General features: G+C 44.2%; 1 protein-coding gene and 1 non-coding gene across 10 annotated transcripts; both read left to right on the forward strand.

Annotated features, from left to right (window-relative positions):
* Positions 1 to 639: 639 nt before the first annotated feature.
* On the forward strand, positions 640 to 14,056 carry LOC100680132. 9 transcript variants are annotated; one of them, XM_031930383.1, is made up of 7 exons: positions 640 to 661; positions 9,973 to 10,047; positions 10,226 to 10,466; positions 10,551 to 10,856; positions 10,939 to 11,164; positions 11,239 to 11,389; positions 11,461 to 14,056. In XM_031930383.1, the coding sequence occupies exons 1-7, from the start codon at positions 658 to 660 to the stop codon at positions 11,604 to 11,606; spliced, it is 1,149 nt and encodes a 382-aa protein (XP_031786243.1). In that variant the 5' UTR covers positions 640 to 657; the 3' UTR covers positions 11,607 to 14,056. The 9 variants fall into 9 exon arrangements, with proteins under 9 accessions (XP_031786243.1, XP_031786248.1, XP_031786249.1 ...); XM_031930388.1 differs by having other exon boundaries at positions 10,551 to 10,852; XM_031930389.1 differs by having other exon boundaries at positions 641 to 661; positions 11,299 to 11,389.
* TRNAR-ACG lies at positions 5,287 to 5,359 on the forward strand. Its single transcript has one exon. It is a non-coding gene; the product is annotated as a tRNA-Arg (tRNA).
* Positions 14,057 to 18,014: the final 3,958 nt, after the last annotated feature.

Raw genomic sequence — 18,014 nt, forward strand, 5'->3', positions numbered from 1 at the left:
CGATAAAAATGTTAAATGTTTATAAATACGAAAATTCAAAAATGTTCTGCATGCCCTCGATGTGGGGCACGAATGGCACAGGTCGGGGCACGTAGAGCAGCTCGTGGTAAGCTGGCTAATATCGTGTACCAGATGTGACTGCACATGCATTGGACTCAGTAAGTTAAAATTAATAAGATAAAGAAAAATAAATATTTTCGATACAGTGTGCTGTATCCGCCCCCTGTATCGAAAAATAGCCATTCTACATCTGTATTTTACCAATAAAACAGTAACAGTGACAGAGTAAGCATGTGCGAAGTCACCAAGCGGCGCCACCCACCTCTTATAACGTCTCGAATGAAGCGTATAAGGCACATACGTGTGATAAAGGACGATGAAATTTAAAAGATTCTCAATGCAGGATGACGGTAACAAAAAAGCAAATTCAGACCCTACGCGAACAATGTATAAAGCAAAGCGCGAAACAATATAAAGGCCGAGTTGCCCTCAAGTGTCACTGCAATAGCCTCGTCGTCTGCTTCCACGAATCACGTAGAACTTGGTGGACCTCGAGCCAATCAAGCGCCTCAGGAAGCTTTTGACTTTCAACAGCAGCTGGCGGAAATCACTAAAATGTCTCTCGAGGGTTGACAGATTTTACAAAAGCTTTGTAAAATGAGTAAGTATAAGTATAGACGCACGCATGATGCAGCAGACGAGCCAAAAGTGTAGTCAACTATAGTCACCACCTGTCGAGCGCATGCGCAGTAGCCTCTCGCGCGGCGTCGCCGAGTAGGTGTATAGGATATGTATTCGGTTCGGTACCTACTCCTCGTCCTTGGGACAGGAAAGCGCGCGCGAACACACCTAGTGAAGGCTATAGCTGCTAGTATAGTATACATAGTAGACTGTTCATTGTACTTAGCAAGTTACCGCGGCGCCTGACGGCTGCGGTGACGGCTGACGGGACAGTGTGTGCGTGTGGAGTGTCCGCCGAGTTTGTGTTGGTTCAGCCTGTACACGCAGTGAGCGCTCAGAGGCAAAATGGCGAGCGCACTGACAGACCGCGACAGTAGTCCCGTGGCGCGCCTCGAGTACTCGCGCGACGCGCCTTCAAGCAGGCCGCTGCTACTGTCATGTGAATCTCTACTGTAAGTGCGGTGCCTCGGTGCGGTCTGTGCATGCTGCGCACCTCGGATCGCAATCATCAGACGCCACTGCTACAGCCGTGCCCTTTGTTTTTTCGCGTTCTGCTCGACGCTTTCGCCTCGAGTTTCGCACGGTGAGCTTCTTCTGTATAGTGCATACTTATATAGGTAAACCTATTCTATTTCACCATTTCCACCTGCGTACTTGTCTCCGTCCGCAGTGTGTTGTTCTTTGTTTTTTTTTCTCGTTCTGAAGTCAAGGCTTCGAAGGATTCTGTACGACTACCACCTTCTGGCTTGTGTGTGTGTGTGCGCGTGCCTGTATATACGTGTAGAGGAGGGTGTCGAGACGAAATGCATGGCTGCTGCATGAGGGCGAAAGTCTTTTTTGCGTGGCTCTATGCGGTATTGTACGGACGTGAGCTGGATAATGGCTTTTTTCTCGGTGAACGATTAATCAATGCCGCCAGCACTAAGTGACTTCGGGCTTTGGTTTTGAAAACGCGCGTGTGCTCGTGTGTTTTCATTGAGAACGAAAGTGTGCAACGTGCCTGGAAAAATTGCAGGAATGAAAATTCGGTATATTATATTTTTTATATTTAACACATATAGATGGTTGTTGGGTTACTATTTCGATGATAACGTACATTTTCCCTCCTTACGCCGCAACTCCTATTTTCAAATTTATTTTAATTTGCATCTCCTCGACGGAAGGCAATAATTAACTTTTTGACGACGTCTTTGTTACGCGCTGCTGGCTTTTTACGCGTGCGTTACTCGTACAATTTTCATCTCAACCTGCTCCTTTTCCGTATTATTTACATCAGCTTTACTTAATTTTTATCAGGCAAACGTTATTGCAGCTTCGCTTTTCCTTCCTAAATAGCATTTCATCCCAGTAGTGAGGAGCATAGTATATAATGATGGCTGTCGTGCACATGTTGCAACGGCGCACCATCAGCTGACGTTTCACCCAAAATGATGTATCTGTTGTTGACGCACGCACACAGCATTGATATCGCAAGCTCTACAGCTTTACTTTAGGATCAGCGCGTGTAACATAAGTCAAGCATATGCACTATAAAAGAAATGACTAAATTTTTGTTGTAAACTATTTCTCGATTTTAAAATTCCCTTTTGCAACTCCATTTTAAAAAAGGCTGCGAATGCATTATCGTACGTAGTAAAAAGTGCACGCACAAACACACGTATACACAGAGAGAAGAGGGAGTCGCGCGGGGCCGTACAAGAAACCGAAAGACCGTCGACTCTCGATTGTATTTTTCGGAAAGGAAACCGGTTACGTGAGCGAAGATGGAGACGGCTGCATAGGCTTCTTCTTCAGGTACAGTCTTATGACTGCTGTATATAGCGATAAGTGACAATTGTTTTTGGTCTATCGATCCTTTGTCGTGTGCTATTATGCGGATACTTATACGACTGAAGTAGACTTGGGTGCACTCTGACTTGCCTACCCTTTTTGCGGCACGTACCGTGTGCCACGATTAGTCGCTTTGATGTGCCGAGGGGAAGAGATGCCTGTGCAGTATATAATTTATAGAGGGAAATGTTTACGTCTTGCGGGAATCGAGGTGTTTGACTTTTAGCAGCTAGATTTTGAATGATTTGATAGCTATACGAGGCTGAATATTTATATTTTTAGCTAGGAAGTATAGTTTTTATGAAGTGTTCAAAAGTCCACATTCTTTTTATTTCATATAGAAAAGGCAAACATATATTTCTATGCGGAATTTCATCCAGAGATATTTAAGGTGATCAACTTTAGCCTCTACCTTTTACTAGTTACTTTCCCAAACTACTGAATAATTCGCACCAATTAATACTAATACACTAGACAATGTTGAACAATGATTCTATTAGCCACGTTAGTTTAAAATTGATGCATCCGCCAGACCATAATAATATAAACTCAACACGTGAATCAAGTTCTCCCCTGCATAAATAATGTGTTATTTAGCAAGTCACTCATAGTCTCTATCTGGTGGCTTTCAAAATATTCTTTTTTACATGACAACATGTCCTTTATTAACTGCAATTCAGTTGAAAAGACAGGGTGATGTAATGTCATACATTAAAAAGAGCTAATCAAAATATGAATCCTAAAATTATGGAATTTTTTCGCAGAATTAAATCACTTTTCTTTTGTTCTCTCAAGGTTCACTTTTTAGATCATTCGCTGAACAATAGCCTAGATTGGTTCCAACATTTGATATCCACAATAATCATCTTAGTCAATCGCGTGTCGGACTTGTTAAATAATGCCTACGCCTCGATCGCCCCTACGCTTAACGGCCGAGTATCATATGCAAAATCGATCGGTATATACTTTACATCCTCATCCAGAGTCATGCGTGAAATCATAAAAATCGTCGATGCATCGCTTTCCTAAATTCACGTGCGACAGCGATGCACTTGATGACAAGGCGATAAGAACGATATTATCGGGACTCTCTAAATTCTGGCCAAGAGCTGCAGCAGCTTGTGCAGTCAAGCTTGATCGATACGCTTCAACTGAAATAAAGCTCTGATCCCGCATAAATTAAATAGATAATTATGTTGGACTTTATTTTATTTCAAGACCGTTAACAAGTATGAGTTTTGGCGCAAACGTCTTGACGGTAGCAGGAAGTCAAGGCTTAAGAAATAATAGTTAAAGTTTGGAAGAATACTCGGTTCATTAGTAAATTTTTAAATTCACCATAAAACAATAATTTTTAATTTAATCAAAACACATAAGGTGTTTAAATATGATTCTTAAATTATATTTTAAGCAGTAGCGTAAAATTTTGCTTGTGATATCTCTAACACTAATTCATTTTATGACTAGACTTTACGCGAAAAACATACTTTTATAAACAAGCGAACATATTATTTCACATTGAATAAAAATATTTGAGTTCGTCGTGTATTTTAGTAAAACAATGGATAATCACTACACTGCACGCTCAAGGAAAAGTTTTTCTAATCGGTTTACCTCCATATACCATAGAAATGTATTATAATGAGAAATAAAAATCAGGAATCTAGATTTCGACCTACTGCACTGGCTTTCCGAAGCCGCATTCATGCTCTGCGTGAGAATTCGGCTCGATAAAGTAGGAACTGCAAGAGTATTAGTCGATAACTACGCTCTTAATAGATAGTAGATTGTGATTGTATAATATGCACGCAAGTTTGCACAAAGCTGTCTTAATTGATTATTCTAGAAATTGTTGTAATTTTCTATGGAACAATATCGAGTTTTTAGTACTATACCATGTTTTCTTTTGCATGCACAAATACGAGTAAAATCCCACGTATTCACTTACGTTACATCAAGTGCGCCTGCCCGGACCTTGATCAGGCGTATAACGCTCATTGGATATGGGCCTTACGTGTAGCCTTATGTTTGTTAGATCACGATTATAATTTTTAGATTCATTCCCATTTAATAATGTCTTATAGTCTTCGTATCTACTGCATATGTGTGTGTGTGTGTGTGTTAAACATACCATCTCCACTTTAACTGCCAGAGAAGAACGAACATCAATACATTTTTTTAGTAGGTTTCGGGTTTTTTTGTTTACAAGCTTGAAAAACTATAGAATTATGTGCACTACAGTATATACTGCCGTGGTAAACATAACCTACAATATTTTGCAATATTGATGATTAGGTTATTTCACAGTGATCCTAATAACGTTGAAAATAGGGCCTTATTCATAGCATTTAAGCATATAGTGTGTATGTGTACATGAGATGATAATCAAAATATAACCTTCAAAATAACGCGTTATGTACTCGCCTGTCTGTCTTGTACCCCTGCGATCGATCCTTGACAATAGAGCTTGGGGATTATTTCATTTGCACTACTAAAGCTAAGGCTAAATCATCCGGGCTACAACAAAAAAGAATTACTAACCAGCCACGATTAAAGTAGGATTTTGACCATCCTGCTCAGCTCCTGGTCCCATATATCCACCGGATTATTTGTACTTGTTAATGCATAAAGTAAAATACTATATTTTTGTATAAAACACCCGAAAAATCCTTGTTTAAAATTTTTTAAACAGCCGATTCGACAAAACTATCTCGAAAATCTGTTAAAATCTGTAAATGTCGTGTTAAAAGTGACACTCCAAGTTTTACGACCATCGGTCCTGTGGCGCAACGGATAACGCGTCTGACTACGGATCAGAAGATTCCAGGTTCGAATCCTGGCAGGATCGTTACTTTTTTTTCCTTTTACCAACCATTTAACAAAATACTGTAGTGCTTGAAGTGTGCGATTCGCGTGTTTTTTCTTATTTGCATCAACAACAAATGCGCGACACGCTTGGTCGCGCGTGAGTTTCGTAATACCATGCAGAGGCAAGAGATGGTCGGAGTATCTGATGCGGAGTAAACGTCGATATAGTCGCGCGCGCAGTATAGTTTACACTTTATCAACGCGATTCAAATGTGTATAGTTGAGGTTTTAATGGTTTTTATCCATGCAATGAATGATTCGCAAGTTAAGGCGCTGTAAGAGGGCGCTGCTCTGAGCCCTGTAAGTTATGCTAAAACCACGTGACTTGGGAGGAAAATTCGCAGCCGAAAATAGTTGCACCTATAAACATATTGTAGGAGTGTTAATAGTTTTAAATATGCTAGTATAAATATATTCTTTCAATATTTATCAATGATAAATATATACCGTGGTATTTTTATACCCGTGATCAGCATAAATGTGGTAGCTGACGAATTTACTAGTAGACTGACGGTTGAGTAAATTGATGGAGGAAAAATCGACGTTGGATGTGATTTGGATTTGTAAGAGTATTTTAAAAGTTGAACTAATGACTTGTTAATCGAACTCTTGGCTTGTAATTTTTTACACTTTCTTTTTGTAAGACTTTTTCTGTTAATGACGCGATTCTAGTTGCCATGTTTTAGGAGTATTTTTACGTATCTTAATTTGTCAAAAATAATCGGTCGAGTAAAAGATAAAAGATTCCGCGAACATCATATGTACTTATAAATTATGAGTCACGCATTGTTTTTACAGTTTGTAAAGATCTACGAGACCGCGCAATTAAATCCAGTATACTTTGTGCAGTGTATGTATGGCAATCTTATAGCTACAATTTATAATGGTGCGTTGGTGTATGTACCGATATACAGCTGATTTGAATTCCGACTACTCATCCCTCACGTACTGGACTTTCAAAAAGTGCTCCAAAATAGCGCAACAACTTTCGGTGCTCTATATTGAATTTCCGGGTGTATTTTCGAATCGCCGTTACAATAAATGCAGACCCTGGCATCTTTTGTGGATAAACAGCAAATACCATTCGACAAATCCACCAGAAACCGCATATCGGGAGAAAAAACAGTCCAGGACAGCAAGACCGATTCACGTCCGTCGCTACCATATACATACTCTGGAGCTCAGCAATGGTTTAAAAGGGCTATTTTTAGCGCGCATCGCACGGATTCTGACACAGGCTCTAGTGCCGTCGCGCGGTCTAGTCTCTCGGTATATCAAGGTGTGTGTTTGCTTTGATGGCGGGACTTTTCTTTGTCTTAGAAAGAAAGAACGCAACATGTGTGAATGTATTAAAAATTTTCTTTTGAGAAGAAAGGAGGAGAGGATTTTCGAATAAGTATTTTTTTAAAGTTGTTTCTCTCTATAAAGGTACTGCTGTTTTCCTCAAACGTCCATCTTATACAAAGCATCACGCTGATAGCTGAACTTAAGCATATTTGTGTTATTGGCTGCGTATAATGTGAAAATCTATAGCAACAGAGCTCTGCCGATTGATTCGGGCTCATTTTCACGAAATACTGAATAGGGCCACTTGCGAGAGATTCTCTCGTGGATTTTGTGCTGTACGAAGCGTATCGCTTGCTCTTTTCTCCATTAATTTTTGCGGAATACGTTACCTCCGCATTTGTCATCACGGATCAGTATGTGTGTATTTTGTAATCGCTCCGGATGAAGATAGTAGATTGTGCAACAAGGCAAGAAAACAGGCTTTTTCTATAGCGAGGGCGAGGTGTTTAGTGCGAAACTGAACCGAGAGCGCCGAAGGCGTAGGTAGGAATCGTACATTGCGATCGTAAATCGCGGATCCCCTGCACTTGTTCTATACGCGTGTACTAGTCAAAAGGTCATCGCTTTATGTAACGACGACGAGTGCAACAAATTTCCCATTGCCCGTCATCAATGTCCGCTCCAGTATGAACGCAGTAGTTACAATTAACGCCGTAGATAAAACGTTGAAAGTTTCCGCGAAGGTGAAGAAAAAAATTAATCACGCGTACCATTCATCTGAGTAAACTTTTGAAACAACACCATCATTTCTATAGATATATATGTGATGAATTTTGATATACAGTAAATTGCGTAGAAAAATCAGTTTTCCGCGCGCGGGCACCTATACTTATTCTAAAATAACACAAGTATACAGCCGGAACTTGCCGATGTCGGCGCAATTGCACACGACACTCGACCGGTTGCGAGACCTTGGACGGAATCACCTCGACTTTTAACGCGAGCGTATCGCTGAATTATCGTCAATTTGCTAATTCCCCCGATTGATCTCGGCATCGCTCGCGCAGTTGGTCGCCGAATGTGTATAATGTTCTAATATAATGTTATGCAGTCTTTTATTTTTGACGACCGAGCTTGCGACCGCAAATCGAATGGCTGATAATAAAGGAGGGGTTGCTCTTATTGCCGTTGAATTAAAGCAAAAAATGATTCTCCCAGACTCCACAGTCCCGCATCGGGTCTTGATCGACCCGAATGGACGAAACCCCGCAGCAGCAGCACCACCACCACCACCAGCATTAGACATTGCAAACGAAAGCAGTCTAATCAAGAATTAGACTCATTTCTTGCTCCATCGATTAACTCAAACGAAATTAGCGAAACCGTCAAACTTTCAAGCTACAGCTTGAAAGAATGCGCGGCATACTGTAGCCGCACACGTGCGTCAGTGGCCGCACTGAGGATCGATGAGATTAGATTATAGCCGCGCGCGATCTATGCCCGTAAGACTTGCAACATCAGTGTGACTGTTGCCTTCGATCACTGCGCGCGAGCTCCAGCGGATTCGTTAATTGCGGTACTATAGACGCAGGAGACTGCTATTTCAAAGGTACATACTGCGCCTTGTAATACTTGTCAGCATCGAAAAATGCAGTGGCCGAGTAGTATAACCTTCTATTCGCACAATCTGCTCACTATATATTATATTACATTCGCGGCAATCATCTTACTTTCGATTCGTGGGGCGACGCGCATTACTGCGTATCGATATATAATTCTGCACTCTTGCGATAAATTGGATAGCAAAGTGTCTGCCTTTGAATACCCTTTGCGGGCCTGTTCTCTCATTAGCTTTTTCAATAGTGTTCTTTCGTCCAAAGTTCTTTGATGACGGCGATTGGCTAAAGATCGGAAGAGCGAATCGCTCGACTGGAAAATATACGCAAGTCCCCTTCAAACCGCGGAAGCTTTGATATTTTTGTCGTTGTAAAACTTTAATTAACAAAAAGAGCACGCTCATCCCCCATTCGGCCGAATCCCGCCGACTTGCACACAAGGAACTATAACGTACCCGTAGGTATACACCCTCCGCTTACTAATGCTCAAAATTGTGGAGGGGACAATTGCGACATCCTCGCAGCTCGTCGTTGGAGCCCCTTTTGTTCTCTTCTTCAGCTTTTAAAATGGCTTCCTTGCAGCCTCCTCCTCCTCAGCTCTGACGACGATTGTTAGTCGCGAGTAATTTCGCCTTCTCGGCCGCAATAACGGCTCTTCTTCCTCTCCCTCGCGCTGCTTTTTCCCCTTTGTGCAAGGGCGCAGGTGATCCTTCGCTCGTTACGTTAATCAAAGAATTCTCCTGCGTGCGCGCGCCTCCGCTAATGAAGTAGACCGAGATGCGGGGCTAACGACTCGCGCGTTTGTTCATGTATGCGTATACACGCGCGTGCCTATGCATGTGTGGACGCACACGGCGTGCGGAATCGCCTAGCCAAATGAAATTGCCCGCGGACATCCTCGCTGCTTCCGCCTCTCCGCCTTTGTCTCCTCCCCCTCTCTACACACACACACACACACACACACACACACACACACACACACAAATAAAACGCCTCGCTCTCTTTACAGTTCCTCCGCAAGCGGTTCCGCCAGCACGGGAGCATGACCATCGGCCTGCGCTGACCCAACTGCTTGCGATCTCCGCGAGATAAGCCCGCGCGAGAGGAGCTTTTCTTTTTCCTCTTTCACCGAGACTGCATTGAAAATTTGTTCAATGAGCGCCGGCGCAATACAAATCCGCACGTAATGCGCGCGTGAGTGGCGCAAGTTTGCCCGGCAAGCCGCGGCCAGAATTAGAAAGTGCGATTTGTTGCATTCATTTCGCGACGCGCTGAACCGCGCTAGGAGGCGAAAAATCAAAAAAAATCAAAAAAAAAAAAAGTTGTGACATGCGGTGTAAAAATGTTGAAACACCTGCTGCGGCTCTTATCTCAGCCAGTTCGATAGTGACTAATCCATTTCGTAGCTCGAGGACTGCCGCCAGGTATAGATAAGAAAAGCCGAGCCGGATCCCCGAACCTTCGCGCTCGTGAATCACGGAGCCCGCGAAATGAGCGTTACTCATCGTGAAATCCGGTTTTCAACACACGCGAACGCGCGCACTTATGTAGTTATAGGCGCAAGTAGGTGCAGCGCAGCGTGTCGTCTCCGAGATTGCAAAACGCCGCGCTTGCTCAACTCGAGCCGCATTACGTTGCCATTGATTCGCAGATTTTCCCGCGCGTTACTTATCGGAATTTTGCCTTGCAGGTGCAGAGGATTCCGATGACGCGATGACGCTACACTGGTGGATGCATTGGTTCTGGGTTACGGCGCAAATTGTCGGTAAGTCTACGAGTCTTGAATGGGACTCGACGTTTATTCGTTATTTCATTGATGCTACGAGAAAGGCTGCTTCTAAAACTAGACCGCAACTCTCCGCTCTGATGCCGTTGCTCGAGCTCGTCCATTAAGAGATCCATTGTGCCCAATAATTCTGAAAACGATCGCGCTTTCTGCGCAGTATCCCTGATGGCCGGCTCGAGAGGAGCGACATCGGAGCCGCCTACGAGCGCAGTCGGCAGCGTCGCAGTCGCGAGCGAGGCCATGCCCTTGGCGCGTTCGGCCGGCAGTCCAGCGGCAGCCACGGGGACACGAGACGGCCAGTACGAGAGGACGGAGGCGCTGGCCAGGCTGCAGCAGAGCTACAGAATAGCCAAGGCCATCGGCATCCAGCCGACGCCGGCGAGCCAGTCCGACACGAGGTGAGGGCGCAGCAGCGCGAAAAACTCTCAGTCTCCCGCGGCCGCGCGATCGAAAGCATTCCTCCTCTGCCGCTCGTCCCGTAGATCGAGCTCGGACGAGAGGACGTCGACGCAGCCCGGGCGGACTCCGGGCAAGAAGGAGACCAAGATCACGTGGATCCAGGCGTTCAGCAAGGCCCCGAGGCCCGAGAGCTCCTCGCCCGAGCCGCCGACGTCCGGGGAAGAGCTGCTGACGGTGATGCCGCTGCGCGAGCTGCTCGAGCTGCGCGAGGACCCCCGCAAGAACGCCGTCCGCAGGGAGCAGCCGCAGCTGCCGCCGGCCAATCGCTCCGGCGAGGAGAGCCTGGAGCCGCGCGCGCTCGCCACCGCTGCCTCCATCATCGAGGGTATGTCTGTATGAGGGTATCCTTTCGTTGTTGTTGCTCTGCAACTGTTGCCAAGATTGTTAAAGTCTAAACGGCTCGGCGCGCAGCTGGCCTGGTCGACTCGACGAGGCTGGGCCGCGCCAGGGGCACCTTCACCAGCGGATTCCAACGAGAGCAGCTCGCGCGAGAGGAGCGGAACCAGGAGGAGGCGACGGGGGCCACTGCGACCGGCTCCGGCGCGAGCGCCACGGAGATCGCCACCATCACCGGAGCCTCTCTGGCAATAGTCGTGCTTTTGAGCACGCTCGGAAGTTTGGCTTTCGTCGTCTACAGGTAACGATTGGCCGGCTTTCATAGACCTCCTAACCTACATATATATATATACAGACACACACACACACCTATAGCCGCGATTCCTCGAGTGGCTCACCCGATTTTTCTGCTTGTTGCGCGCTGCCTCTGTACAGGAGGAGATATCTGAACCCGCCGCAGACGCTCAACAGCGACAAGTGCAGCAATCCCGACAGCTCGGGTTACATCGACGACTCTACGATTCGGGTATGCGCACGTTCTCGCGAATTGCTTCGATCAAAGCACTCTTGTTTCACCGCCGGCCGTTTGCGTTTCAGGACAACTCCGAGGAGATGTACAGCCTGGACAACGACTCCTTCCTGAATTCGCTCGAGGCGATGACCATCCAGAACTACTGGACCGACAGCGTCAAGCACACGAAGCTATGACGAATCGCCAGCTTCCGCATCGAGTGAACGCATAGCCTCGCTTGAAAAAGAGTTCATTTGTTACACTTACGCGTGCTCCTGGTGATCACGATAACACACACACACACACACAGACACACGCGCAGCATGTATTGTAGACGAGTTTATAGCTTCGAGTCTTACACCTATTATGTATAGCGGGAGGACGAATAAGTGCGTGGGAGAGAGGAGTGCAATAATTTAATGTACTTGACTATTCTAATTTAAATTTAAGCCGAAACTCTTAATGCGATAAGTACAAATACAAAACGTGCGGGCGTGGAACTGGCTTTCCTTACATTGAGACTATGATTTTCCTTTCCATCAACGTGGCGTTCGAACGAGGCATTTATATACAAGTTCGAACCTCTCGAAGTAAGGAAGGACTTTTCACGCCCGGCGACCTCGGAATACGTAGACTTTAAAGTCGATTTTACTCGCGATCGAGTGCCGAGAGATGCGAATGCGCGCGCGCGCGCGCGCGAGCGACTGAGGTAGGTTTAATAAAACGAAGGAAGAAAGGTAAAACGTGTGCGAATTTGGAACTATATCCGCGGGCCTGGAGTGAGCTAGGAGAATAGTGAAAATTGTCGAGCGACGACATATCAAAAGACTCTTGCGCGATTCGTTTCATTTCACGCGAGCAGTGTATTTAGTTGCGTTTTGCGACCGATAAAGAAAAATATTCGAATCGTCGTATTTCGCTGCAATTTTTCATCTTACTTCTCAACATGCGAATACTAGGATGGAAATCATTTCTATCGCGTTTTATACTACCAACAATAAACAGCTGGTACGATTTTCGAATATTTCTTCAACCACGCAATGCCGAAAATTTTATTTATCGCGCTTGTACAAAGATTTTAGTTATAGTAGTCGATACAATCGCAGCGCTTAGAAACCCATCAGTTTCATAAGCAACAGCTGTTCGTTCTGTTGCTAAATGATTCAGTAGCAATGATTTAGAGTTTTAAAAAGTTGTGTTGCAATGATACTATACCTTGTACATATACATTACGATTTCATATTTTTCTATGTTAGCAGAGTGTTTGATTTTGTTAAAAGTAAATAGTTAAGTAATCGTAAATAGTTAATAATACTTTTAATCGATGCAAATTTAAGATTACAACATTGTAATAAGCAGAGTCTACACTCTACATACACACCGTAACAGTTCAAAACAAAACGTATTCGAACCTTCTTATACATAGATGTGCACTTTTACGATTACGATTATACGCGCGAGTAATTTTGAAAGTATACATTTTACAGTTTTTCTTTAAATGCTTTACATCACGCACTCCCAAGTATAATGCATTCATATAATAGTATTAAATAGCTTCGATGAAGCGAAGAAGCTGTTTTCGTGATGAAAACATTCGCGTCGGACCAAATTCTATATGATAGCTGTAGAGATCAAGCGCCTTTCATGACACACACACACGCATACACACACACACACGCATATCCATCAGCGCAATGCTAATAATTGCTGAATCCTGCGTCAGATTTTGCAGATACGCTTTAAGAATAGCCAGATACTTAGAATGAGTGCAGAGGTAACGATTCTTTCGATTCGTTTCAGTCCACCCGAATGCTAAATAAAATTTTGTTATACAAAGCGTCTAAAAAACAAAAATTATTATCTTTATTTATGATTATTGTTAAGTATCGTCATTGTCATCTCAGTCTTTCACGAAAGGAGCGATAATACATTTTTGAAGCACGAATGTACTTAATTTCAGCTGTTGATTAAGATATGAAAATATTTTTAATTTATAATAAATCGTTTAAATAATAAACTCTGAAGATCAATTGCTCTAATATCGCTGCCACCGCGTCGGTAATGCCTACAGACGATGATCATATATTTCGCAATCCCACACAAGCACTATTAAGTATTCATTGATAATAATAATGTTTTAATGCCTTCCCACGCTTATGCGCAAGCAACGATGTTCTCAACTAAATAATGTGAATTACTGTTGCTCGACGTTCTATACTGCAAATTGTTATTTACAGCGTTTATATTATTTAAAATTTCTATCAAAAAATAAAAGTTTCAATGATGATATACGTAAAACAGTTTTACATTAACATCTATATGTACGTGTATTTAACATATTATAAAGACGCGAGCTTTTTAGTACGTAAAACATTTTCCAATAAACTATTAATTTTTAAGTATATAGTAGATAGAGCTTAGCTATACACGACTTCAATTATATTTATATACTTGATTGTAACTGTTGATACGTGCGCGCGAGAAAAAGAGCGACGATGCGAAAGAGAGTGTATATTATATTATAGATATGAACGTTTGTTTTTTATATAGAGACGAAGCAGAACGAGGGAGTATGACGATGCGTGCGCGTGAGGAAACATGTTTCATTGCGCTCGTTTTGTTTTACAATCGCATTATTGTAAATAAAATGAATATAAAACAATATAAAATTCTGAATTCTAATTCATGGACGAATGCAAATATGAGTAGCTTATTCGATAAAATTGCTCCGTCACGATTAAATATTGTCTATACTATTTACTGCGATAATCCCGCGGCAGTAATCGGGTTCTGAATAAGCGAACGTTTGTGTTGCGGCTTTCATCGCGATTCGACAAGCTCATGACGAAAACAAGTAGCCGTTGGCCGCTTCTTTTCACGCAGGGGGAACTGTTGTAGTCAGTCGACGGCCCGTAAGCGTGTACGTGAATTCCGAGCTATGAACGCTAGAACATGCAGTGTATGAATTCAAAAATATTGTTCGTCTTGATCTTTTTCGCGTGCGGTTACGCGTAATAGAAAGACTCGGCACAAGACAAGTGTTCATGATTATCAAATCGGATAGACAACTTTTGTCGGCGACATCGGCTTTTATTTCGAGAATAAAATATCGAGTAGCGTCCCATCTGTTGTGTTGAGTGAAAATATCTTCGAGGGTTCGAGCTTATTAATCGAGCATTTTAATGAGACATTCCTATTCAAGGCAATAAGTCAGCACGCTGCGGAACGACATGCCTTGATCGTTCTCATATTGGACCTTCCAAGCCGTTCAATGAGTAATTGTGATGTAACGGAAGAACTGATTCGGCCTATTAGATTGTCAGTATCCCATCTTTTGGAGCCGTTCATAAGACCCAAATGTCTTGTGTTTTTCGTGAATCAAAATAGAAGTGGAAATAATCTTTTAAGGTTTTTCGAATTTAGTGGGTCAAAGAATTCCTCGACACCATAATCGTGGAGCTTACTGAGCTGCAAGAAGATAAGGCGCCAGTGAAGAATCAGACAAATTTCTTACCCGCGGCAGTTTCGAATTTCGCCATCTCGATTCATCAGTACAACCCGTTCAACGGAACTTACCAAGCGAAGCCTTTTACCGTGCATAATAGCTATTTTTTGTTTTTGGATAAATCACGAAACCTGTATGGGTTCGATTTGAAAATGGGGGTGTTTGAGCAAATGCCACAAGCTTGGATAGGCGAAGGATATTACGCAAGAACGAAAGCATTTAACTGGAAGAGATTCGGAATTGATCAGAAGCGTCGCTAAGCTATACAATTTTACGGCAATGCCCTCCGTTGTTTTCACGCACGAAACGAGACGTTCGGCATAAAAAATTAGCCCGAGTCGCTACAAAGGGAAGAACGACTAGCTAACTACGAGCGACAATTTCACCGCAGCGCCGGATAAGAAAGCCATGCAAATGCGACTTATCCGCTGTACCTATCCACCCGCCACATCGTTGTCAAACAGTCAAACAAGTATGGCCATGCAACCTAGTTATTGTAGCACTGCTCACGATAATCTGTGTCCGATGCATCAAACTATTGAAATTCGAAACTGAAAAAAGCTGAACTGCGTACCACATTCTGAGTATCTTATCCGCTGGCGGCGCGACATTGGTCAAATTTTCAGTAAAAACGTTGCTTGGTCATTGCGTTCTGCACGTTTTCCATCAATGTCTCGGACCAGTTAGTGGCTATATCTACCACAACAAATTGCAGTACCCAAACTCGACACTCTGGCTTCGTTCAATAGTTCGGAGATAGGCAAGCTGCTGGAAGTGACGCAAACTGATTACTTCAACGAAGCCCACAAGCTGATTTATGAAAATTATGATTCTTTCGGTTGCCGGATGATTTGGTGGACCAAAAGCTGCAATTGAACGAGAAGATAATTCTGATTGTCCTCGTAGGACACCCGACGTCTTTCTTCGTCTTTCTAGGCGAGCTGGCTTATGAGCTTTAAAATAAATAGACAATGATTCGCCCGTGCTCGCCGCTTGCGTAATTCCCCCCCAAAAGAAACCGAAAAAAACGAAAAAAAAACATGTCTGATTTCGAAGCAGTGCCTCGGCACTTGGATACAAGTCAAGGATCCGCTCGTGCGCGACTACGAGACCCTTGCCCACTTTTTCCGTATAAGGCAGTCCAATCGCAATATCCATCGATATAGCTTTCCCCCCGGCAACTCTTTCGCCGACCTTGCGAGCGCATAACGTCCTTATTTTTCGCCTCGGCTCTTTTCACACAGTACAGGCAAGAGGAATTCCAGATTCGCACAATCGAATCCTCGCGGCTTCTCCGGCGCGGCGATGAATCGGACGTCCGCGCGCGGATGCAGGCGGAAAAAGAGTCGAGTGTGGGGGGAAAAAGGTGACAAAATGAATCACAAGCTGCTACATAGATTAGGCACGCGGGTGATTCATCGGATCCTTGAGCTGCGGACTGCACTCGCTGTACAGTAAGTATACTGTGTGGACTGATGCGTGCGGAGCCTCGCTCGTCGCGGGAGAAAGAGAGAGCGACAGTCTGTATATGGGCAAATTTCGGGAGCCGAGGCGATCTTGACCTCGGCAGCAGCGGAGAGAGCGCGAAAGGAGCGATGCTTATATGCGATGGCCGTAGCTCTGTTGTGCTGGATGTTTTGTCTTTGGTTGTTGGAGCGATTTCGATCGCTCTCGATCAAAGTTCTCCTTGACTGTACGATTGCCATCGCCCGATCATATTATTCGAGGCGAGAAGTCATGCCCATATGGACTGGCAGGCAATCTCTCTCTCTCAAGTTCAAGCTCCATCGATATCAATACGATGCATACAAAGTCGGACCATTTATAGGAATGGTCGTGAAAACGGCGTAAATGGCCGTCGCCGCCGCCAAGGAGAAACGCGACCGTGACACGCATCGGTCCCCATGTACTAATATATACTTACGCCCGATAATGCGCCGAGTGCGTCTTGGGATCCCGCGGCGGCGTAGAGGTTGAATCGGGCGCCGATGTCGATTCGGCGCCAATGAGAAAATTTCGCCGAGAAAGCGGTGCGCCTCGCGTTATGCGCGCGTCATAAGAGCGAGTGCGTAAGACCTCGTAACAGATGCGGTGTAAGCTGCTCCTCTCTGTGGCTATAAATGGTCGAATTTGTTCGGAGGAGTGGGTATTTTTAATTCTCGACTTACTCGCGCCTCTTTCGCTGAGAGAGCATTATATTACGTGTTACATATCGTAAGCTGAACGTAGCTCGAGATGAAGACGCCCAAATCCAATATCCAAGTCTTTCGTTAGCGGATTGCTACATCGCCTGTGCACGCACTCCGGGATACTCTATAAAACCCGAAATATCTGACGAAAATAGCTGTTTACAAAACTTGAGCTTGCGCGAGTCCAGTCGAATGGCAGCAGATGGCATCATCGGTCTCTTTTCGATACTGATCCGAGGCGCGGACGTCGGAAGGTCGCGCGGATGCTTCTCTTTCAGACCGAAATAACCAGCCCTGCGCGGTCATCCGTTGGTAAAAAAGTAGGCAAAATTCGCGCGCAACTCCAAAGCAACAGCAAGCTCAGCTCTTCGTCCATAGCGTTCTCCTCGCACGCCGAGCGCAGCCAACGCCCGCAGAATCTCGCGAAGCCCGATCTATTCAAAGCTCCTATCTATAACCAGCGGAAAAGAGAAGAAAAAGTGTGCCTCCGGCCGTATAACGTTTCCCATTCGATTCCTATGCTCGATTCCCCGCCTCTTCTCTAGCTTTCTTCTTCTTTTCGTCATCTTTACGACTCTACTCTCTCTCTTGGCTCTCCTCGCGCGCCTGTGTCTGTGGATGAGCTAACGATGCATTTGTGGAGAGAGTAAAGAGAGCAGGTCACAATGTATGCGAATTTAAGAGTTGCACAAAGGAAGTGCATTTTCACACTTCAAGATGAGAGTATACCACGATTGAGAGATGAATGATTAGAGTAAACAATCGTATTATAGATGTGTGTTCTCTCCTGAAGTGGAGCCGCGCGCATATCTGCTCTGTCGCATATATATCCAAACAAGGCGAAACCGAAGAAAGGAAGAAAAGAAATTCCTCGATTGCACATGAGCAAACATATGAGCGCGATATTCACCTACTTATTCTCTCTCTCTCTCTCTCTCTCTCGGGC

This window comes from Nasonia vitripennis, chromosome 4 (genome assembly GCF_009193385.2).
Source record: "Nasonia vitripennis strain AsymCx chromosome 4, Nvit_psr_1.1, whole genome shotgun sequence".
Classification (NCBI taxonomy): domain Eukaryota; kingdom Metazoa; phylum Arthropoda; class Insecta; order Hymenoptera; family Pteromalidae; genus Nasonia; species Nasonia vitripennis.